Source organism: Bombina bombina, chromosome 6 (genome assembly GCF_027579735.1).
Source record: "Bombina bombina isolate aBomBom1 chromosome 6, aBomBom1.pri, whole genome shotgun sequence".
In the NCBI taxonomy this organism is placed as follows: domain Eukaryota; kingdom Metazoa; phylum Chordata; class Amphibia; order Anura; family Bombinatoridae; genus Bombina; species Bombina bombina.
The window spans coordinates 1085356720-1085374734 of record NC_069504.1 but is presented as its reverse complement, the minus strand read 5'-3'; the positions used below and the strand labels follow the sequence as shown (position 1 = coordinate 1085374734).

The 18015-nt window shown below is 37.5% G+C and overlaps 1 protein-coding gene across 3 annotated transcripts in view; it reads left to right on the top strand.

The window, feature by feature from the left end:
• The window catches only part of DGKI (diacylglycerol kinase iota), a 560838-nt gene that overhangs the window by 84935 nt on the left and 457888 nt on the right, over nucleotides 1-18015 (top strand). For all 3 annotated transcript variants that reach the window (XM_053718992.1, XM_053718991.1, XM_053718990.1), the window contains exon 9: nucleotides 12748-12822. In XM_053718992.1, coding sequence (XP_053574967.1) covers nucleotides 12748-12822 — 75 coding nt within the window. The remainder of the gene's footprint in view (nucleotides 1-12747; nucleotides 12823-18015) is intronic.

The following is an 18015-nucleotide window of genomic DNA, read 5'->3' as shown; positions in this document are numbered from 1 at the left end:
ACAAGGTCAGAGGTAAAAAGTATATTAATATATAAATGTTGTTTATGCAAAACTGGGGAATGGGTAATAAAGGGATTATTAGTAGACTGTCCCTTTAAAACCGCAGCAACACTGGGGCCCCCAGGGGTATTCCATAAGTGTATTCATTTTTAATTGAACTAGATATTAGAATAATATTGTTAGCATTATTTAAATACTATAGTTTTGTCTCCAAGACATTTAAAATGTGCGGCTGAAACATTTACATAACAGGATTCCAAATATCAACATTATCAGTAAAGATGAAATAAATCTCATTATGTTATCTGTTTTTTATTACTGTATTACTTCATTACACCATCTTAGATACTCATTACCAAAACTGCGATATAAGAAAATACAATTGTATTGTTTTAATGGGAGGAAATGATTTGCTTTGTTTTCCCACTTTAGCTGTTGAGCGACTCAGTGTCTGAGACAAACTATTATCAAGTATAAGACAGGAGGCATTTACAGGAATAGCAGATAGGCTAATGGGCTTAGCATTCCATTTATGTTTGTTAATTCGTGCTACATTATGACAATGCAGAGTATTATTTTCATGACCAATGTTTCCTGGTGGATGCAACTAGCCCAGCACGCTCTAGTTTTACACAGCGCCTTGCTTGTCTGTGTTTTCTAAAAAACAAAAAGAAAACAATATGGATGAAACGTTTTGCACCAATTGTAAGTGCATGTGGTGGCGTTGATGTACTGGAGATTATTTCCAAAATGTAGATTTTCTGCTAAATGAGCATCATAAAATATTATTCATTTATTGGTAAGATGCAAAAAGGTTAATGAAAAACTATTTTTCATTTGCTATATTTAAAAGTGGGTCATTTCAAATGTTTATTGCAGGGTTTTTAATAGTGGATCCCTGAATAAAAATACTTTTTTTTTTTGCAATTGTGCACAAACATGCATTTCCTATGAGCTTCAATACTGATTAATTGGACTTTAAAGGGACCTTAACAATATAATTAACTTTATTTCAATAGATTAATTAGGCTTTAAAGTATATAATATGTCATTGAATATAAATCAAAACCACTGTATTTTATATGTAATTTATCTTCAATTTTCTTATTTTGCTTGTGCACCCATTGGCCCTCATGGGCGTAGTATTTTGTTTTAATAATCAAAGGTGAGTGTTTCAGCCAATCAAAACAATTGTATCAATTACATCAAATCAAGTGAGGTGAGCTGTCACCTTGTGGTTGGTTTTTGTTTTATTATAATAAAAAATGCTGCCACCATGGGGCTGTTGTGGTGACTGGAAAATATAAATTAGAAGGAAATTGTGCATAAAATACTGTGGTTTTGATTACTATCTAAAAGAACTATTGCATATGTCTTGGCCTAATTAATCTGTTCCTTTAAAACGTCTCTCTGTGTAGCATCAGAGCTTTTGCGCTAGCTGCAACATGTGACACGGTATGTTAGATGCATGCAGCTCATTGGCTGAAATATTTCATTAGTCATTTCTTTATATCATATCACTTTAGCAGAACATAACCTGCCTTATTGGTAAAGTTTAATCACAAAAAATACAAATATTTTATAATGTAACCAAATGATTTTACATAAAAAAAGTTCTGTACTTTGTTTAATATTTAGACAGTGAGGTTGAAAGAAATGTCCTGACTTTCATAGCACAGACAGATGTCTTTGATTTTAACTTTTCTTTTTCTTATGTATTTAATTTTTTATACTTGGCCAAAAGAGGAATTTGAAATAAAAAGGATCTCCCCCTGGCAAACTCATGAAATAGTTACAAAAGGTTTTGGTTGTTACATTGAAATCATTCATCAATTTTTTTCTTTCATGATTCAGATCGAACATATTATTATTTTTTTAATAAAAAAAGTTTCCAATTTACTTCTATTATCAAACATACTTCATTCTCTTGATATTCTTTGTTGAAGAGTGTAACCAGGCAGGTAGCGTCCACATATCTGCAGCACTATATGGCAGCAGTGCTAAAGACACGTGTACACTACCTACCTACATATGCTCTTCAACAAAGAATGCCAAGAGAATGTAATACATTTTGATAATAGAACTATATTGGAATTTTTTACCCCTTAAGAAAGACAACATACTCTGTCTTTTGGGCATTTAGGGGTGTAATAGCAACATCAGCAAGTGCACGCTATTTCTGCATGCCTCAGGCTGTAATAGACCTGAAATCCCCATGCAACACCCAATGTATAGGGTATGACTGTGTCTTTAAGGGGTTAAAATTGTATGCTTGTTTTGTCCCACTAAGCCCCTGCACATCTACTTCTGAGTACAAAAATAGTATTTAATATACAGTATTAAAAGTACTATTATTTCATACAAGTAGCTGAAAAGTGTACATTGTATTGCATTCAAAGCATCTGCACAAACACCCTTTCAAATAGGTTATGCAGCTATTTCAAATGAAAAATAAAGGTAAATAAGCTCTTTGCAAGCAATTTAATGCAATCAAGCAGATAAAATAGATCATTGGGAACACATTAATGGGTATAAATGTACAATAGAATAAACCTTTAATAATATAATACAATAGACTGGAGATATTAAATAATAATAGCAGTAATAATAATAATAATAATACAAATAAAAAAAACATGTAAACTTGCAGAGAATTGACATGAAGCAACACAATGAGATTTAAAAATAAATAAATATATAAATAAATTAAACAAAATAAAATAAATATATATATATATATATACTGTATATATTCAAGAGACATGGAAGTCAAAAGTAAACTTTCATATTTCAAATATAATGAAAAAAGAAAATCTACTTCTGTTGTTAAATTTACCTTTTACATCTTTCTCCTATCTATGAGAGCATACTGCTGTAGACTCAGGAGTGTGCATGTGTCATGAGAACTGTAAGGCAGGAGTGCTTGCATTAATGTTATAAGTATGATGTCACTTACACACTCCTGAACCGACCTCAGCTCTCTTGGAAAGGCACTACATTATATTGACTTATACTAAGACAAATGAGTGCACTCACTAACAGAAGTAAATCAGAACATTGTGTTTTTATTCTATGCTCTGCATCATAAAAGATTCATTTTACTTCTGAGTCCCTTTAAGGCATTGGCTCATGGAGAAGAGGTCTCTAGAGTTATTTCTGCACCAATCTCATGTTAGCTGCAGGGCAGGAAAGTAAATGGAAAGCAGATAATTGGCACCAGGTCCACAAATGTGCAGAACTATGTGACTTTTAATCACATACAAGTATATCAAGTCTCAGAGGTTTATACTCAAGTATTAATATAGAATGATTTATTCACATCCCTAGAGGATGAACAACAATATGCATGCTTGTACAGGGGTCAGAAACCTATTACACTTGTGGTATGGCAGCTGTTAATGGCATTAGATGGGCTGCACCAAGAAGTCACATGACTTTTGATGCCATGCTTGTCACATGTCTGCCTTGCTGTTAGAATGTGTCACCGGCAGGTTTTGTACCATCATAAGAGCCCCATGCACAATGCATGAATGGCAGCCCACCGCACACAAGGGAACAAAAGCATCAGATAGTAGCGGGGGAGCAGGAGGTTAGGTAAAGGGACATTAGGCCCAAAGGACTGAGGTCATATGAGGGTATGTGACAGCCAGAGGGGATACAGGGCAAAGGGTCTGAGGTCTGATATAGGTACAGGTCTGACAGAGGGGTTGCAGGGCAAAGGGACTGAGGTCTGATATAGGTACAGGGCTGACAGAGGGGCTGCAGGGCAAAGGGTCTGAGGTCTGATATAGGTACAGGGCTGACAGAGGGGCTGCAGGGCAAAGGGTCTGAGGTCTGATATAGGTATAAGGCTGACAGAGGGGCTGCTGGACAAAGTGTCTGAGGTCTGATATATTGGTACAGGGCTCACAGAGGGGCTGCAGGGCAAAGGGTCTGAGGTCTTATGTATGTACAGGTCTGACGGAGGGGCTGCAGGGTAAAGGGTCTGAGGTCTGATTTAGGTACAGGGCTGACAGAGGGGCTGCAGGACTACGGGTCTACTATGATGTAGTTTGTTATCATCATTATTATTGTTACTTATGTGAATAATAACACTAAATTAATTAATTTATTATTTATTTGGTACACTGCTCATAAAATGGTTAAAACCCCTGTGCTAGTGTATTCACTTTGCATAGAACTATTTGTGCAGTGGTGCTCAAAAAATCTGATCTTTAAAAATGTTATGAAATTGGTAATAATAACAGGATCCCCAACTTATAAGGAATTTAGTTTTCCATTCCCTGTAATCCCATTAATTTATAACCTTCCCCCGACTTATTTTCTTTAATTAATAATAATAATAATAATAAAGACAGACACAAATGGCATTAGAAAAGGTCACTTATTTATTAATGAAACTGAATTATGCCTTTATGACAGTATCATGAGCGATCCTCAAACTGTCAATCATAATAAATCAAATCCAAATCATAAATCCAAATGCACCAGCATTAAATAGAAATATGCGACCCACATAACCAAGGAGCGTGACTGCACGCAACTCAGGGGTGAAATTACTGGCAAATAGCAGGCCGAGAGATCTGCAGATTAGGAGGGCAAAATGAGTTTGACCGACAGACCACCCCTCAATGACCCCATAGTCTACAGACCTCCCCCCATTATCGCCGTACCCATGTGCAAGGCCGCAATATTTACCGCAACATGTATATGAATGACAGTCCTAACCATTCTCAATTACTTGCAATCAACCAGCTCTGACCGACAGATCACAAGCTGATGTCATGCCACATGGTATCATGACCCATAAGGGGCAAGAACACAGGCGGTCTTATCTTGAATGGCACAATGACCACAGCATTTGCCCCTATCCGTGTTGTTCTGTTCACTCCATACGATGTGACCTCTTCATTTGGCAAGCCTTGTTTTATATCTAGGGAGGGTGGGAGGGAAAAAAGACAAAATTATTTTTCTGCCTTGGCATGATGTGCATCAGCTTATATCCCATATGCAACCCCTCCTCCTAGTGACATCATGAATATTAATTAATCAATCCAGGAGAAGCATGACCAGCTGAAACTGTACACCTGGCTTACTCCCCCACCACTTATCTGGCTTACCTAGCTTCTAGTCAATGACCTAGCTTAGGACAACAAACCACACCTTACTTCCCTTTGCTAACAAAGTAAATTCCTTAAAGGGACAGTTTACTCAAAAATTTACTCCCCTTTAATTTGTTCCCAATGATCCACTTAACCTGCTGGAGTGTATTAAATTGTTTACAAGTAGCTCCTTTACCCTTATATTGGCATTTGAAATTGTTGATTTAACATGTGGTATCCCCACCTATTCTGAAAGTTTGTGGCCGCGCGTACCAGCTATAGATAAGCTTTGTAAACACAGCCAGCAGAAGAAATTACACTCCCAGTGCGATATAGCAGAGATAAGGTAATAAAATGTTGATTTTCCATTGTTCTCTCAAAGTACTGGTGATTGTTTTAAGGACAGATATAAGATAAAGAAGCAGGTATATTTGCACAATGTGATACAGTAATGAGATCGGATTATACCTACAAGCTCAACCTATTTTATTAGGTTGTGGCTTCAAAACACAAAATCAGAGCTTTAATATACACAAATAAGCCTTAAAAAGCTAATTTTCATACATTTTTTACTCTGCAGTTGGTAAAAAAAGCAATTGTAAACACATTAAGGGAAAAACTATTTTTGAGTATACTGTCCCTTTAAGCTGTTCCCTTTCTATCCGGTCAGTACACTGTACTGATATCACCTTCTGTTTCACTGTATGTTCAAAACATGAGATTTCATTGTCCAGTGACTTTTTATCTCTCTGTGCCTTTTAGCAAAATGGCTGACAGAGGGGCTGCAGGGCCAGGTGTCAGATGTCTGATATAGGTACAGGGCTGACAGAGGGGCTGCAGGGCAAAGGGTCTGAGGGCTGATATAGGTACAGGGCTTACAGAGGGGCTGTAGGGCAAAGAGTCTGAGGTCTGATATAGGTATAGGTTTGACAGAGGGGCTGCAGGGCAAAGGGTCTGATATAAGTATAAGGCTGACAGAGGGGCTGCAGGGCAAAGGGTCTGAGGTCTGATATAGGTAAATAGCTGACAGAAGGGCTGCAGGGCTAAGTATCGGAGGTCTGATATAGGTACAGGGCTGACAGAGGGGCTGCAGGGCAAAGGGTCTGAGGTCTGATATAGGGCTAAAAGAGGGGCTGCCGGGCAAAGGGTCTGAGGTCTGATATCGGTAAAGGGCTGACAGAGGGGCTGCAGGGCAAAGGGTCTGATGTCTGATATAGGTACAGGGCTGACAGAGGGGCTGCAGGGCCAGGTGTCAGATGTCTGATATAGGTACAGGGCTGACAGAGGGGCTGCAGGCCAAAGGGTCTGAGGTCTGATATAGGTACAGGGCTGACAGAGGGGCTGCAGGGCAAATGGTCTGAGGTCTAATATAGGTATAAGGCTGACAGAGGGGCTGGAGGGCAAAGGGTCTTATATCGGTAAAGGGATGACAGAGGGGCTGCAGGGCCAGGGGTCAGAGGTCTTATATAGGTACAGGGCTGACAGAAGGGCTGCAGGGCAAAGGGTCTGAGGTCTGATATAGGTGCATGTCTGACAGAGGAGTTGCAGACCAAAGGGTCTGAGGTCTGATATAGGTACAGGGCTGACAGAGGGGCTGCAGGGCAAAGGGTCTGATGTCTGATATAGGTACAGGGCTGACAGAGGGGCTGCAGGGCCAGGTGTCAGATGTCTGATATAGGTACAGGGCTGACAGAGGGGCTGCAGGTCAAAGGGTCTGAGGTCTGATATAGGTACAGGGCTGACAGAGGGGCTGCAGGCCAAAGGGTCTGAGGTCTGATATAGGTACAGGGCTGACAGAGGGGCTGCAGGGCAAATGGTCTGAGGTCTTATATAGGTATAAGGCTGACAGAGGGGCTGGAGGGCAAAGGGTCTTATATCGGTAAAGGGCTGACAGAGGGGCTGCAGGGCCAGGGGTCAGAGGTCTTATATAGGTACAGGGCTGACAGAAGGGCTGCAGGGCAAAGGGTCTGAGGTCTGATATAGGTACATGTCTGACAGAGGAGTTGCAGACCAAAGGGTCTGAGGTCTGATATAGGTACAGGGCTGACAGAGGGGCTGCAGGGCAAATGGTCTGAGGTCTGATATAGGTATAAGGCTGACAGAGGGGCTGCAGGGCAAAGGTTCTGAGGTCTGATATCGGTAAAGGGCTGACAGAGGGGCTGCAGGGCCAGGGGTCAGATGTCTGATATAGGTACAGGGCTGACAGAGGGTCTGCAGGCCAAAGGGTCTGAGGTCTGATATAGGTACAGGGCTGACAGAGGGGCTGCAGGGCAAAGGGTCTGAGGTCTGATATAGGTACATGTCTGACAGAGGGGTTGCAGACCAAAGGGTCTGAGGTCTGATATAGGTACAGGGCTGACAGAGGGGCTGCAGGGCAAATGGTCTGAGGTCTAATATAGGTATAAGGCTGACAGAGGGGCTGCAGGGCAAAGGGTCTTATATCGGTAAAGGGCTGACAGAGGGGCTGCAGGGTCAGGGGTCAGAGGTCTGATATAGGTACAGGGCTGACAGATGGGCTTAGGTCTGATATAGGTACATGTCTGACAGAGGGGTTGCAGGCCAAAGGGTCTGAGGTCTGATTTAGGTACAGGGCTGACAGAAGGGCTGCAGGGCAAAGTGTCTGATGTCTGATATAGGTACAAGGCTGACAGAGGGGCTGCAGGGCAAAGGGTCTGAGGTCTAATATAGGTATAAGGCTGACAGAGGGGCTGCAGGGCAAAGGGTCTGATGTCTGATATAGGTACAGGGCTGACAGAGGGGCTGCAGGGCAAAGTATCTGAGGTTTGATATAGGTATATGGCTGACAGAGGGGCTGCAGGGCAAAGGGTCTACTATGATGTAGTTTGCCATCATCATTATTATTGTTACTTATGTGAATAATAACACTAAATTATTTCATTTTTTTTTTTTTTAAATAAATTTTATTTGGTTTTTGAAATAGAAATAACAGTGGGGACAAGCAGGTCCCCTGCTCTAATATACACAAACAAAGGATCGGACACGCAGGTCCAGTTACAAATGCTATCAAAACATTGATATATATGGGAATTTGGGGTGAAAATAGTTCACCCAAATTGAACCCTAATGTGGGCTCTAAATATGGGGGCGGGGGGATTATAGCTAGAGCATGTGAAGTTAAGTACTCCAGAGGCCATTATTAAGGACATTTTCACATTTCAGGAAGAGAAAATTACATTCCAGCTATACAAAGTATTATATCAATCTCTCTGTGTACTATAAATATAGTCAAAGATAGCTTAAAGAAAGCAACATGAAGGAGGTAGCATAGATTGGAAGGTCACAAAGGGGTCTTGAGAAAGCATCCAGCACACGCTGCACTTAGGGCCCACCGCACCCAATACCAACCGTATCCAAAACTCACTGTACCCGGCCCAAACAGTAACCAGCAAACAGTGCCTAGGCCACACAATACCCATCACACTTAATGCCTAGCACACGCTGTATCTAGGACATATACGATGCCCAGCACAGACAGTACACAACACCAGCTGTAACTACTATATATAGAATCTAGCATGCTCCGTACCTAGCCTTTTCAGTACCTAGCCCATGCAGCACATGGTACATACAACACCTGACACAAACAGCACCTGGCACATACAGCACACACAGCACCGGGCACACACAGTACTTCGCCCATACCCAGCGCACACAGTACTCGATACACACAGTACCTAGTACATACCCAGCACAAGCCGTACCCAACACAAGCCATACCCAGCACATACCTAGCACACACAGTACCCAGCGCATATCTAGCACACAGTATCTAGCACAGTACCCAGCACATACCGAGCACGCACAGTACCCAGCACATACCCAGCACGCACAGTACCCAGCACATACCCAGCACGCACAGTACCCAGCACGCACAGTACCCAGCACATACCCAGCACGCACAGTACCCAGCACACACAGTGCCCAGCACGCACAGTACCCAGCACATACCCAGCCCACACAGTACCCAGCACGTACCTAGCACATACCTAGCACACACTATACCTAGCACATACCTAGCACACACGGTGCCTAGCACACACGGTACCTAGCAACATGCCTAGCACACACGGTACCTAGCACATGCCTAGCACACACGGTACCTAGCACATGCCTAGCACACACGGAACCTAGCACATGCCTAGCACACACGGTACCTAGCACATGTCTAGCACACACGGTACCTAACACATGCCTAGCACACACAGTACTTAGCATATACCTAGCACACATAGTACCCAGCACATACCTAGTACACACAGTACCCGGCACATACCCAGCACACACAGTACCCAGCACATACCTAGCACACACAGTACCCAGCACCCACCTAGCACACACAGTACCTAGCAGTTACCTAGCACACACAGTACCTAGCACATACCTAGCACACGGTACCTAGCATATACCTAGCACACACGGTACCCAGCACCCACCTAGCACACACAGTACCTAGCAGTTACCTAGCACACACAGTACCTAGCAGTTACCTAGCACACACAGTACCTAGCACATACCTAGCACACACGGTACCTAGCACATACCTAGCACACACGGTACCTAGCATATACCTAGCACACACGGTACCTTGCACACACGGTACCTAGCACATACCTAGCACACACGGTACCTAGCACATACCTAGCACACACGGTACCTAGCACATACCTAGCACACACGGTACCTAGCACATACCTACCACACACTTCATTTATTATTTATTTGGTACACTGCTCATAAAATTGTTGAAACCCCTGTGCTAGTGTATTCACTTTGCATAGAACTATTTGTGCAGTGGTGCTCAGAAATTCGGTTCTGTAAACATCATATAAAATTGGCAGAAACAGGATCTCAGACTTATTGATAGCTCCTTCTGTTTCACTGTATGTTCAAAACATGAGATTTCATTGTCCAGTGACTTTTTTTTCTTTGTGCCTTTTAGCAAAACGGCTGCAGTCAGCAACGTGTGTATCTGCAATATAAAACAGAACATTGTTACTAAAGAAATTTGAGAAATTATTAAGTAATTCTACAGTTTCTGCTGTTTAGTTATCATGTTTATCAAAATTGGAAGCTGAATAATTATTTTAATTTTCTGTCTCTTGTTTAAAACAAACACTGGAGCAGAATATATTGATTCCTGGGTCAAGATTACATATGCGGCATCGCCCACAAAACCCGGCAACGCCGGTTTTTATGCGGTTTTGCAATCACATATAAGGTGCCGCATATAAATGCGGCACGTATATTTCACCCGTCGCCCGCAATTTTTACTCCCATAAGCTAACATAGCTAACTTAGTGTAAGGTTTATTTATTTTGGTGGGTGGTGGGTATTACTGTTGGGGGGACTTAAATAAAATTTGAATGCAAAAGAGCTGTTTAACTTAAAGCAATGCCCTACAAAAAGCTCTTTTAAGGGCTATTGGTAGTTTACCATTTTTCTATGGGTTTTTGCTGTTAGCATATTACAGTGTTGGGGGATTACATTGCTCCTGTAAAAACCTGTGTGTAAGTTGCTGACACTATATACAATGAGAAGTTTTGTATAGGTCTGTGCATTAATATGGGACTTGTAGGTTATAGTTTGCTCCGCTGCTAGTAATTTTATTTAAATGCAATAAAAGCTGAAAAACCAAACAAAAGCCATTACTATGTGTACATTTGGATGTTCAACTAAAGCACCATTTTTTCCATCTGGTCGCCTGAAAAACACTTTTAATTTGTGTAGTTCTGTTTAAAGGGACATTAAACACTAAGGGCGACATTACAAGTGGAGCGCTTAATATCGGTAATGTACACTGGTATTACAAGTTGAGCACAATGCCAACGCAAGCACATACGATCCAATGGGAGCCTCGTTCTCATGCCGTCATACACGGCATCAGAACCTAGCGCAGCAAAGGGTGTAAGTTGCACAGCAATTTGAAATATTTATGTATATGAATATTTAAGTTTTTATATCTGTATATACATATATTAACATATAAATATATATATATATATAAGCATATACATACATATTTACTGGGAACACACAGTTCCCATAGATTGCAATGTAAAGGCACTTTTCAGTGTCAAATTTTTCTAACACCCCACACCTGCCAAATTTTAATCCCATTTAACTGCTTTTTGCAGTTATATTATTAATTAATAAAGATGCTACTATCTTTATTTTTTTTATAAAGTCTATTATACTTGATTTTGGGGGTATTTGGTGGATATTTATAAAAGAGATCTGACCTCTGGTTAATTTTATAAGCGCTAATTTCTATCACGAGTTTGCGGTAGCTATAACCAGCCACTTGTAATGGCTGGTTATTTTTCTCACACAAATTTGCCAGTTTATGGGCGTGCAATAAATTAGTGCTCCACTTGTAATCTAGCCCTAAATAAATGCTAGATATAATTATGTATTCAGATACAAATTAGCCTGATAATAGTATAAAGACATATTTTTAAAATGATATTAGTTGTTTAAAGAGACAGCAAACACATTGCAATTACAATACATTTCTGTAGTGTTGCTGAACAACATATCAGCCAAGTCTTAACATTTTTAAAACAAATTGACATCCTTTTTACTGCAATTAATAGACTAAATCCACCCACCATTTGCCTAATTTGGAATAGCCAATCAGGGCTTTAGGACACAGACAACAAGGTTAATCACTCTCATAATGTTAGTAAAGTTCTTTGATTTGCAGTTGCTATCTGATAAAGCCTATTAGGAACCCATATGTATTAGAGTTAGCCTTGAGAAGTCAGCAGGTGTATTTCAAGTTATGAGAATCAGAAATTGTTCAATTTTAAGAGCTAAATGACATGAAAAGGGGCAAAACAAATACTGAAAGTATATTGCAAAGTTGTTTCATTTCGCATAACTATTCATTTTATGTAGAAATCTAAAGGTATTTACTGTCTCTTTACATATTGGATAAAAAAAAGTTTTAATATCGATAATGTACTTTAGTTTCTATAAAGTTATAGGGAATTGGGCACCTAGGTTTCTTCTTATATAATCTGTTCTTCTGAGGACAATTGGATACAGGAATAATAAAAAGTCTCTGTGCAAACAATTGTAGTGCGGAAAATAGCAATGTTAACATTGTTAATATATCAGCTCATTTATAACTGTTACTAACTTGCCCCTAGATATGATCTCAAGAAGAAAGGGCTTTTACTTCTAGAATAATGAATCTGGAACATGAGAAAGTCGGGGTAATTAGAAAGCCCACAATTAGCAGAGTTAAATTATATGAAAAGAGGACAAAATAAATAGGGAAATTATATTGCAAAGCATGTTTACTAAATATAATTAAACATTCTCAATCTGTTAAATGGGCCTTTAAGCTGAAGCTCTACCTCCAAATGTCACAGGTAGCAGAATTCTATTGCAAGGCTGTGACTACATTGAAACAAGAAAAATATCAGCAGGAATTACTGTAGGTGTTTGTGTGTAATCATATTTCTCATATAACCATTGAGTACCAGGTATATGCACAGTACCTTTCCTTTATAGTTCAGTGGTTAGTAAAGACACAAGATCATTTACTAGTAGGAAAGCCATGGACCTTTTTCCCGGAGGTTGGGGACGTCACATGATGTGTCCTTTTGTAACCTTACAGGTCAATGCAAAAAATTCCAGTAGAAGGAAGAAAAGAACATCGTTCAAACGAAAAGCCAGTAAAAAAGGCTTTGAGGTAAGAGATTTCTTTTCCAAGGTTTAGTGAATGTTAACTTGGTTCCAGGATTATAACTGGTGTACTACTGAATGCTAAACCAAGTTTGTGTGTATAGTGTACATGTGTATATAGATATACAGTGTGTGTATAGTGTACATGTGTATATAGATATACAGTGTGTGTATAGTGTACATGTGTATATAGATATACAGTGTGTGTATAGTGTACATGTGTATATAGATATACAGTGTGTGTATAGTGTACATGTGTATATAGATATACAGTGTGTGTATAGTGTACATGTGTATGTATATATACAGTGTGTGTATAGTGTACATGTGTATATAGATATACAGTGTGTGTATAGTGTACATGTGTATATAGATATACAGTGTGTGTATAGTGTACATGTGTATATAGATATACAGTGTGTGTATGTATATGTATGTGTGTGTATAGTGTACATGTGTATATAGATATACAGTGTGTGTATGTATATGTATGTATGTGTATAGTGTACATGTGTATATAGATATACAGTGTGTGTATGTATATGTATGTATGTGTATAGTGTACATGTGTATGTATATATACAGTGTGTGTATAGTGTACATGTGTATATAGATATACAGTGTGTGTATAGTGTACATGTGTATATAGATATACAGTGTGTGTATAGTGTACATGTGTATATAGATATACAGTGTGTGTATAGTGTACATGTGTATATAGATATACAGTGTGTGTATAGTGTACATGTGTATATAGATATACAGTGTGTGTATAGTGTACATGTGTATATAGATATACAGTGTGTGTATAGTGTACATGTGTATATAGATATACAGTGTGTGTATAGTGTACATGTGTATATAGATATACAGTGTGTGTATAGTGTACATGTGTATATAGATATACAGTGTGTGTGTATGTATATGTATGTATGTGTATAGTGTATATAGATATACAGTGTGTGTATGTATATGTATGTGTGTGTGTATAGTGTACATGTGTATATAGATATACAGTGTGTGTATGTATATGTATGTGTGTGTATAGTGTACATGTGTATATAGATATACAGTGTGTGTATGTATATGTATGTATGTGTATAGTGTACATGTGTATATAGATATACAGTGTGTGTATGTATATATACAGTGTGTGTATAGTGTACATGTGTATATAGATATACAGTGTGTGTATAGTGTACATGTGTATATAGATATACAGTGTGTGTATAGTGTACATGTGTATATAGATATACAGTGTGTGTATAGTGTACATGTGTATATAGATATACAGTGTATGTATAGTGTACATGTGTATATAGATATACAGTGTGTGTATAGTGTACATGTGTATATAGATATACAGTGTGTGTATAGTGTACATGTGTATATAGATATACAGTGTGTGTATAGTGTACATGTGTATATAGATATACAGTGTGTGTATAGTGTACATGTGTATATAGATATACAGTGTGTGTATAGTGTACATGTGTATATAGATATACAGTGTGTGTATAGTGTACATGTGTATATAGATATACAGTGTGTGTGTATGTATATGTATGTGTGTGTATAGTGTACATGTGTATATAGATATACAGTGTGTGTATGTATATGTATGTGTGTTTATAGTGTACATGTGTATATAGATATACAGTGTGTGTATGTATATGTATGTATGTGTATAGTGTACATGTGTATATAGATATACAGTGTGTGTATGTATATATACAGTGTGTGTATAGTGTACATGTGTATATAGATATACAGTGTGTGTATAGTGTACATGTGTATATAGATATACAGTGTGTGTATAGTGTACATGTGTATATAGATATACAGTGTGTGTATAGTGTACATGTGTATATAGATATAGAGTGTGTGTATAGTGTACATGTGTATATAGAGTGTGTGTATAGTGTACATGTGTATATAGATATACAGTGTGTGTATAGTGTACATGTGTATATAGATATACAGTGTGTGTATAGTGTACATGTGTATATAGATATACAGTGTGTGTATAGTGTACATGTGTATATAGATATACAGTGTGTGTATAGTGTACATGTGTATATAGATATACAGTGTGTGTATAGTGTACATGTGTATATAGATATACAGTGTGTGTATAGTGTACATGTGTATATAGATATACAGTGTGTGTATAGTGTACATGTGTATATAGATATACAGTGTGTGTATAGTGTACATGTGTATATAGATATACAGTGTGTGTATAGTGTACATGTGTATATAGATATACAGTGTGTGTATAGTGTACATGTGTATATAGATATACAGTGTGTGTATAGTGTACATGTGTATATAGATATACAGTGTGTGTATAGTGTACATGTGTATATAGATATACAGTGTGTGTGTATAGTGTACATGTGTATATAGATATACAGTGTGTGTGTATAGTGTACATGTGTATATAGATATACAGTGTGTGTGTATAGTGTACATGTGTATATAGATATACAGTGTGTGTGTATAGTGTACATGTGTATATAGATATACAGTGTGTGTATAGTGTACATGTGTATATAGATATACAGTGTGTGTATAGTGTACATGTGTATATAGATATACAGTGTGTGTATAGTGTACATGTGTATATAGATATACAGTGTGTGTATAGTGTACATGTGTATATAGATATACAGTGTGTGTATAGTGTACATGTGTATATAGATATACAGTGTGTGTATGTATATATACAGTGTGTGTATAGTGTACATGTGTATATAGATATACAGTGTGTGTATAGTGTACATGTGTATATAGATATACAGTGTGTGTATAGTGTACATGTGTATATAGATATACAGTGTGTGTATAGTGTACATGTGTATATAGATATACAGTGTGTGTATAGTGTACATGTGTATATAGATATACAGTGTGTGTATAGTGTACATGTGTATATAGATATACAGTGTGTGTATAGTGTACATGTGTATATATATATACAGTGTGTGTATAGTGTACATGTGTATATAGATATACAGTGTGTGTATAGTGTACATGTGTATATAGATATACAGTGTGTGTATAGTGTACATGTGTATATAGATATACAGTGTGTGTATAGTGTACATGTGTATATAGATATACAGTGTGTGTATAGTGTACATGTGTATATAGATATACAGTGTGTGTGTATGTATATGTATGTATGTGTATAGTGTACATGTGTATATAGATATACAGTGTGTGTATGTATATGTATGTGTGTGTATAGTGTACATGTGTATATAGATATACAGTGTGTGTATGTATATGTATGTGTGTGTATAGTGTACATGTGTATATAGATATACAGTGTGTGTATGTATATGTATGTATGTGTATAGTGTACATGTTTATATAGATATACAGTGTGTGTATAGTGTACATGTGTATATAGATATACAGTGTGTGTATAGTGTACATGTGTATATAGATATACAGTGTGTGTATAGTGTACATGTGTATATAGATATACAGTGTGTGTATAGTGTACATGTGTATATAGATATACAGTGTGTGTATAGTGTACATGTGTATATAGATATACAGTGTGTGTATAGTGTACATGTGTATATAGATATACAGTGTGTGTATAGTGTACATGTGTATATAGATATACAGTGTGTGTATAGTGTACATGTGTATATAGATATACAGTGTGTGTATAGTGTACATGTGTATATAGATATACAGTGTGTGTATAGTGTACATGTGTATATAGATATACAGTGTGTGTATAGTGTACATGTGTATATAGATATACAGTGTGTGTATAGTGTACATGTGTATATAGATATACAGTGTGTGTATAGTGTACATGTGTATATAGATATACAGTGTGTGTATAGTGTACATGTGTATATAGATATACAGTGTGTGTATAGTGTACATGTGTATATAGATATACAGTGTGTGTATAGTGTACATGTGTATATAGATATACAGTGTGTGTATAGTGTACATGTGTATATAGATATACAGTGTGTGTATAGTGTACATGTGTATATAGATATACAGTGTGTGTATAGTGTACATGTGTATATAGATATACAGTGTGTGTATAGTGTACATGTGTATATAGATATACAGTGTGTGTATAGTGTACATGTGTATATAGATATACAGTGTGTGTATAGTGTACATGTGTATATAGATATACAGTGTGTGTATAGTGTACATGTGTATATAGATATACAGTGTGTGTATAGTGTACATGTGTATATAGATATACAGTGTGTGTATAGTGTACATGTGTATATAGATATACAGTGTGTGTGTATAGTGTACATGTGTATATAGATATAGAGTGTGTGTGTATGTATATGTATGTGTATAGTGTACATGTGTATATAGATATACAGTGTGTGTATAGTGTACATGTGTATATAGATATACAGTGTGTGTATAGTGTACATGTGTATATAGATATACAGTGTGTGTATAGTGTACATGTGTATATAGATATACAGTGTGTGTATAGTGTACATGTGTATATAGATATACAGTGTGTGTATAGTGTACATGTGTATATAGATATACAGTGTGTGTATAGTGTACATGTGTATATAGATATACAGTGTGTGTATAGTGTACATGTGTATATAGATATACAGTGTGTGTATAGTGTACATGTGTATATAGATATACAGTGTGTGTATAGTGTACATGTGTATATAGATATACAGTGTGTGTATAGTGTACATGTGTATATAGATATACAGTGTGTGTAAGTATGTATAATATATATATATATATATATATATATATATATATATATATATATATATATATATATATATATATATATATATATATAATGTGTATAGTTCAAATGGTAAGGAAGTCACTCACAGGGTCTTGTTTAAAAGAAATACAAAGTATTAACATTTTGGGGTTTCCCCCATTGTCAAAATGAGTGACTTCCTTACCATTTGAATTATATCTACTACTGAAGTGCGCTCAGGGCAGTGTGGGCTTATTGGGCCTATTATTTTACCAGGAGTGCTACTACATTTGCTGACATTGTATGTGAGTGTGTGTGTGACTGTCTATGTGAGTGTGTGTGTGACTGTGTATGTGAGTGTGTGTGTGACTGTGTATGTGAGTGTGTGTGTGACTGTGTGTGTGACTGTGTATGTGTGTGTGTGTGTGACTGTGTATGTGTGTGTGTGTGTGACTG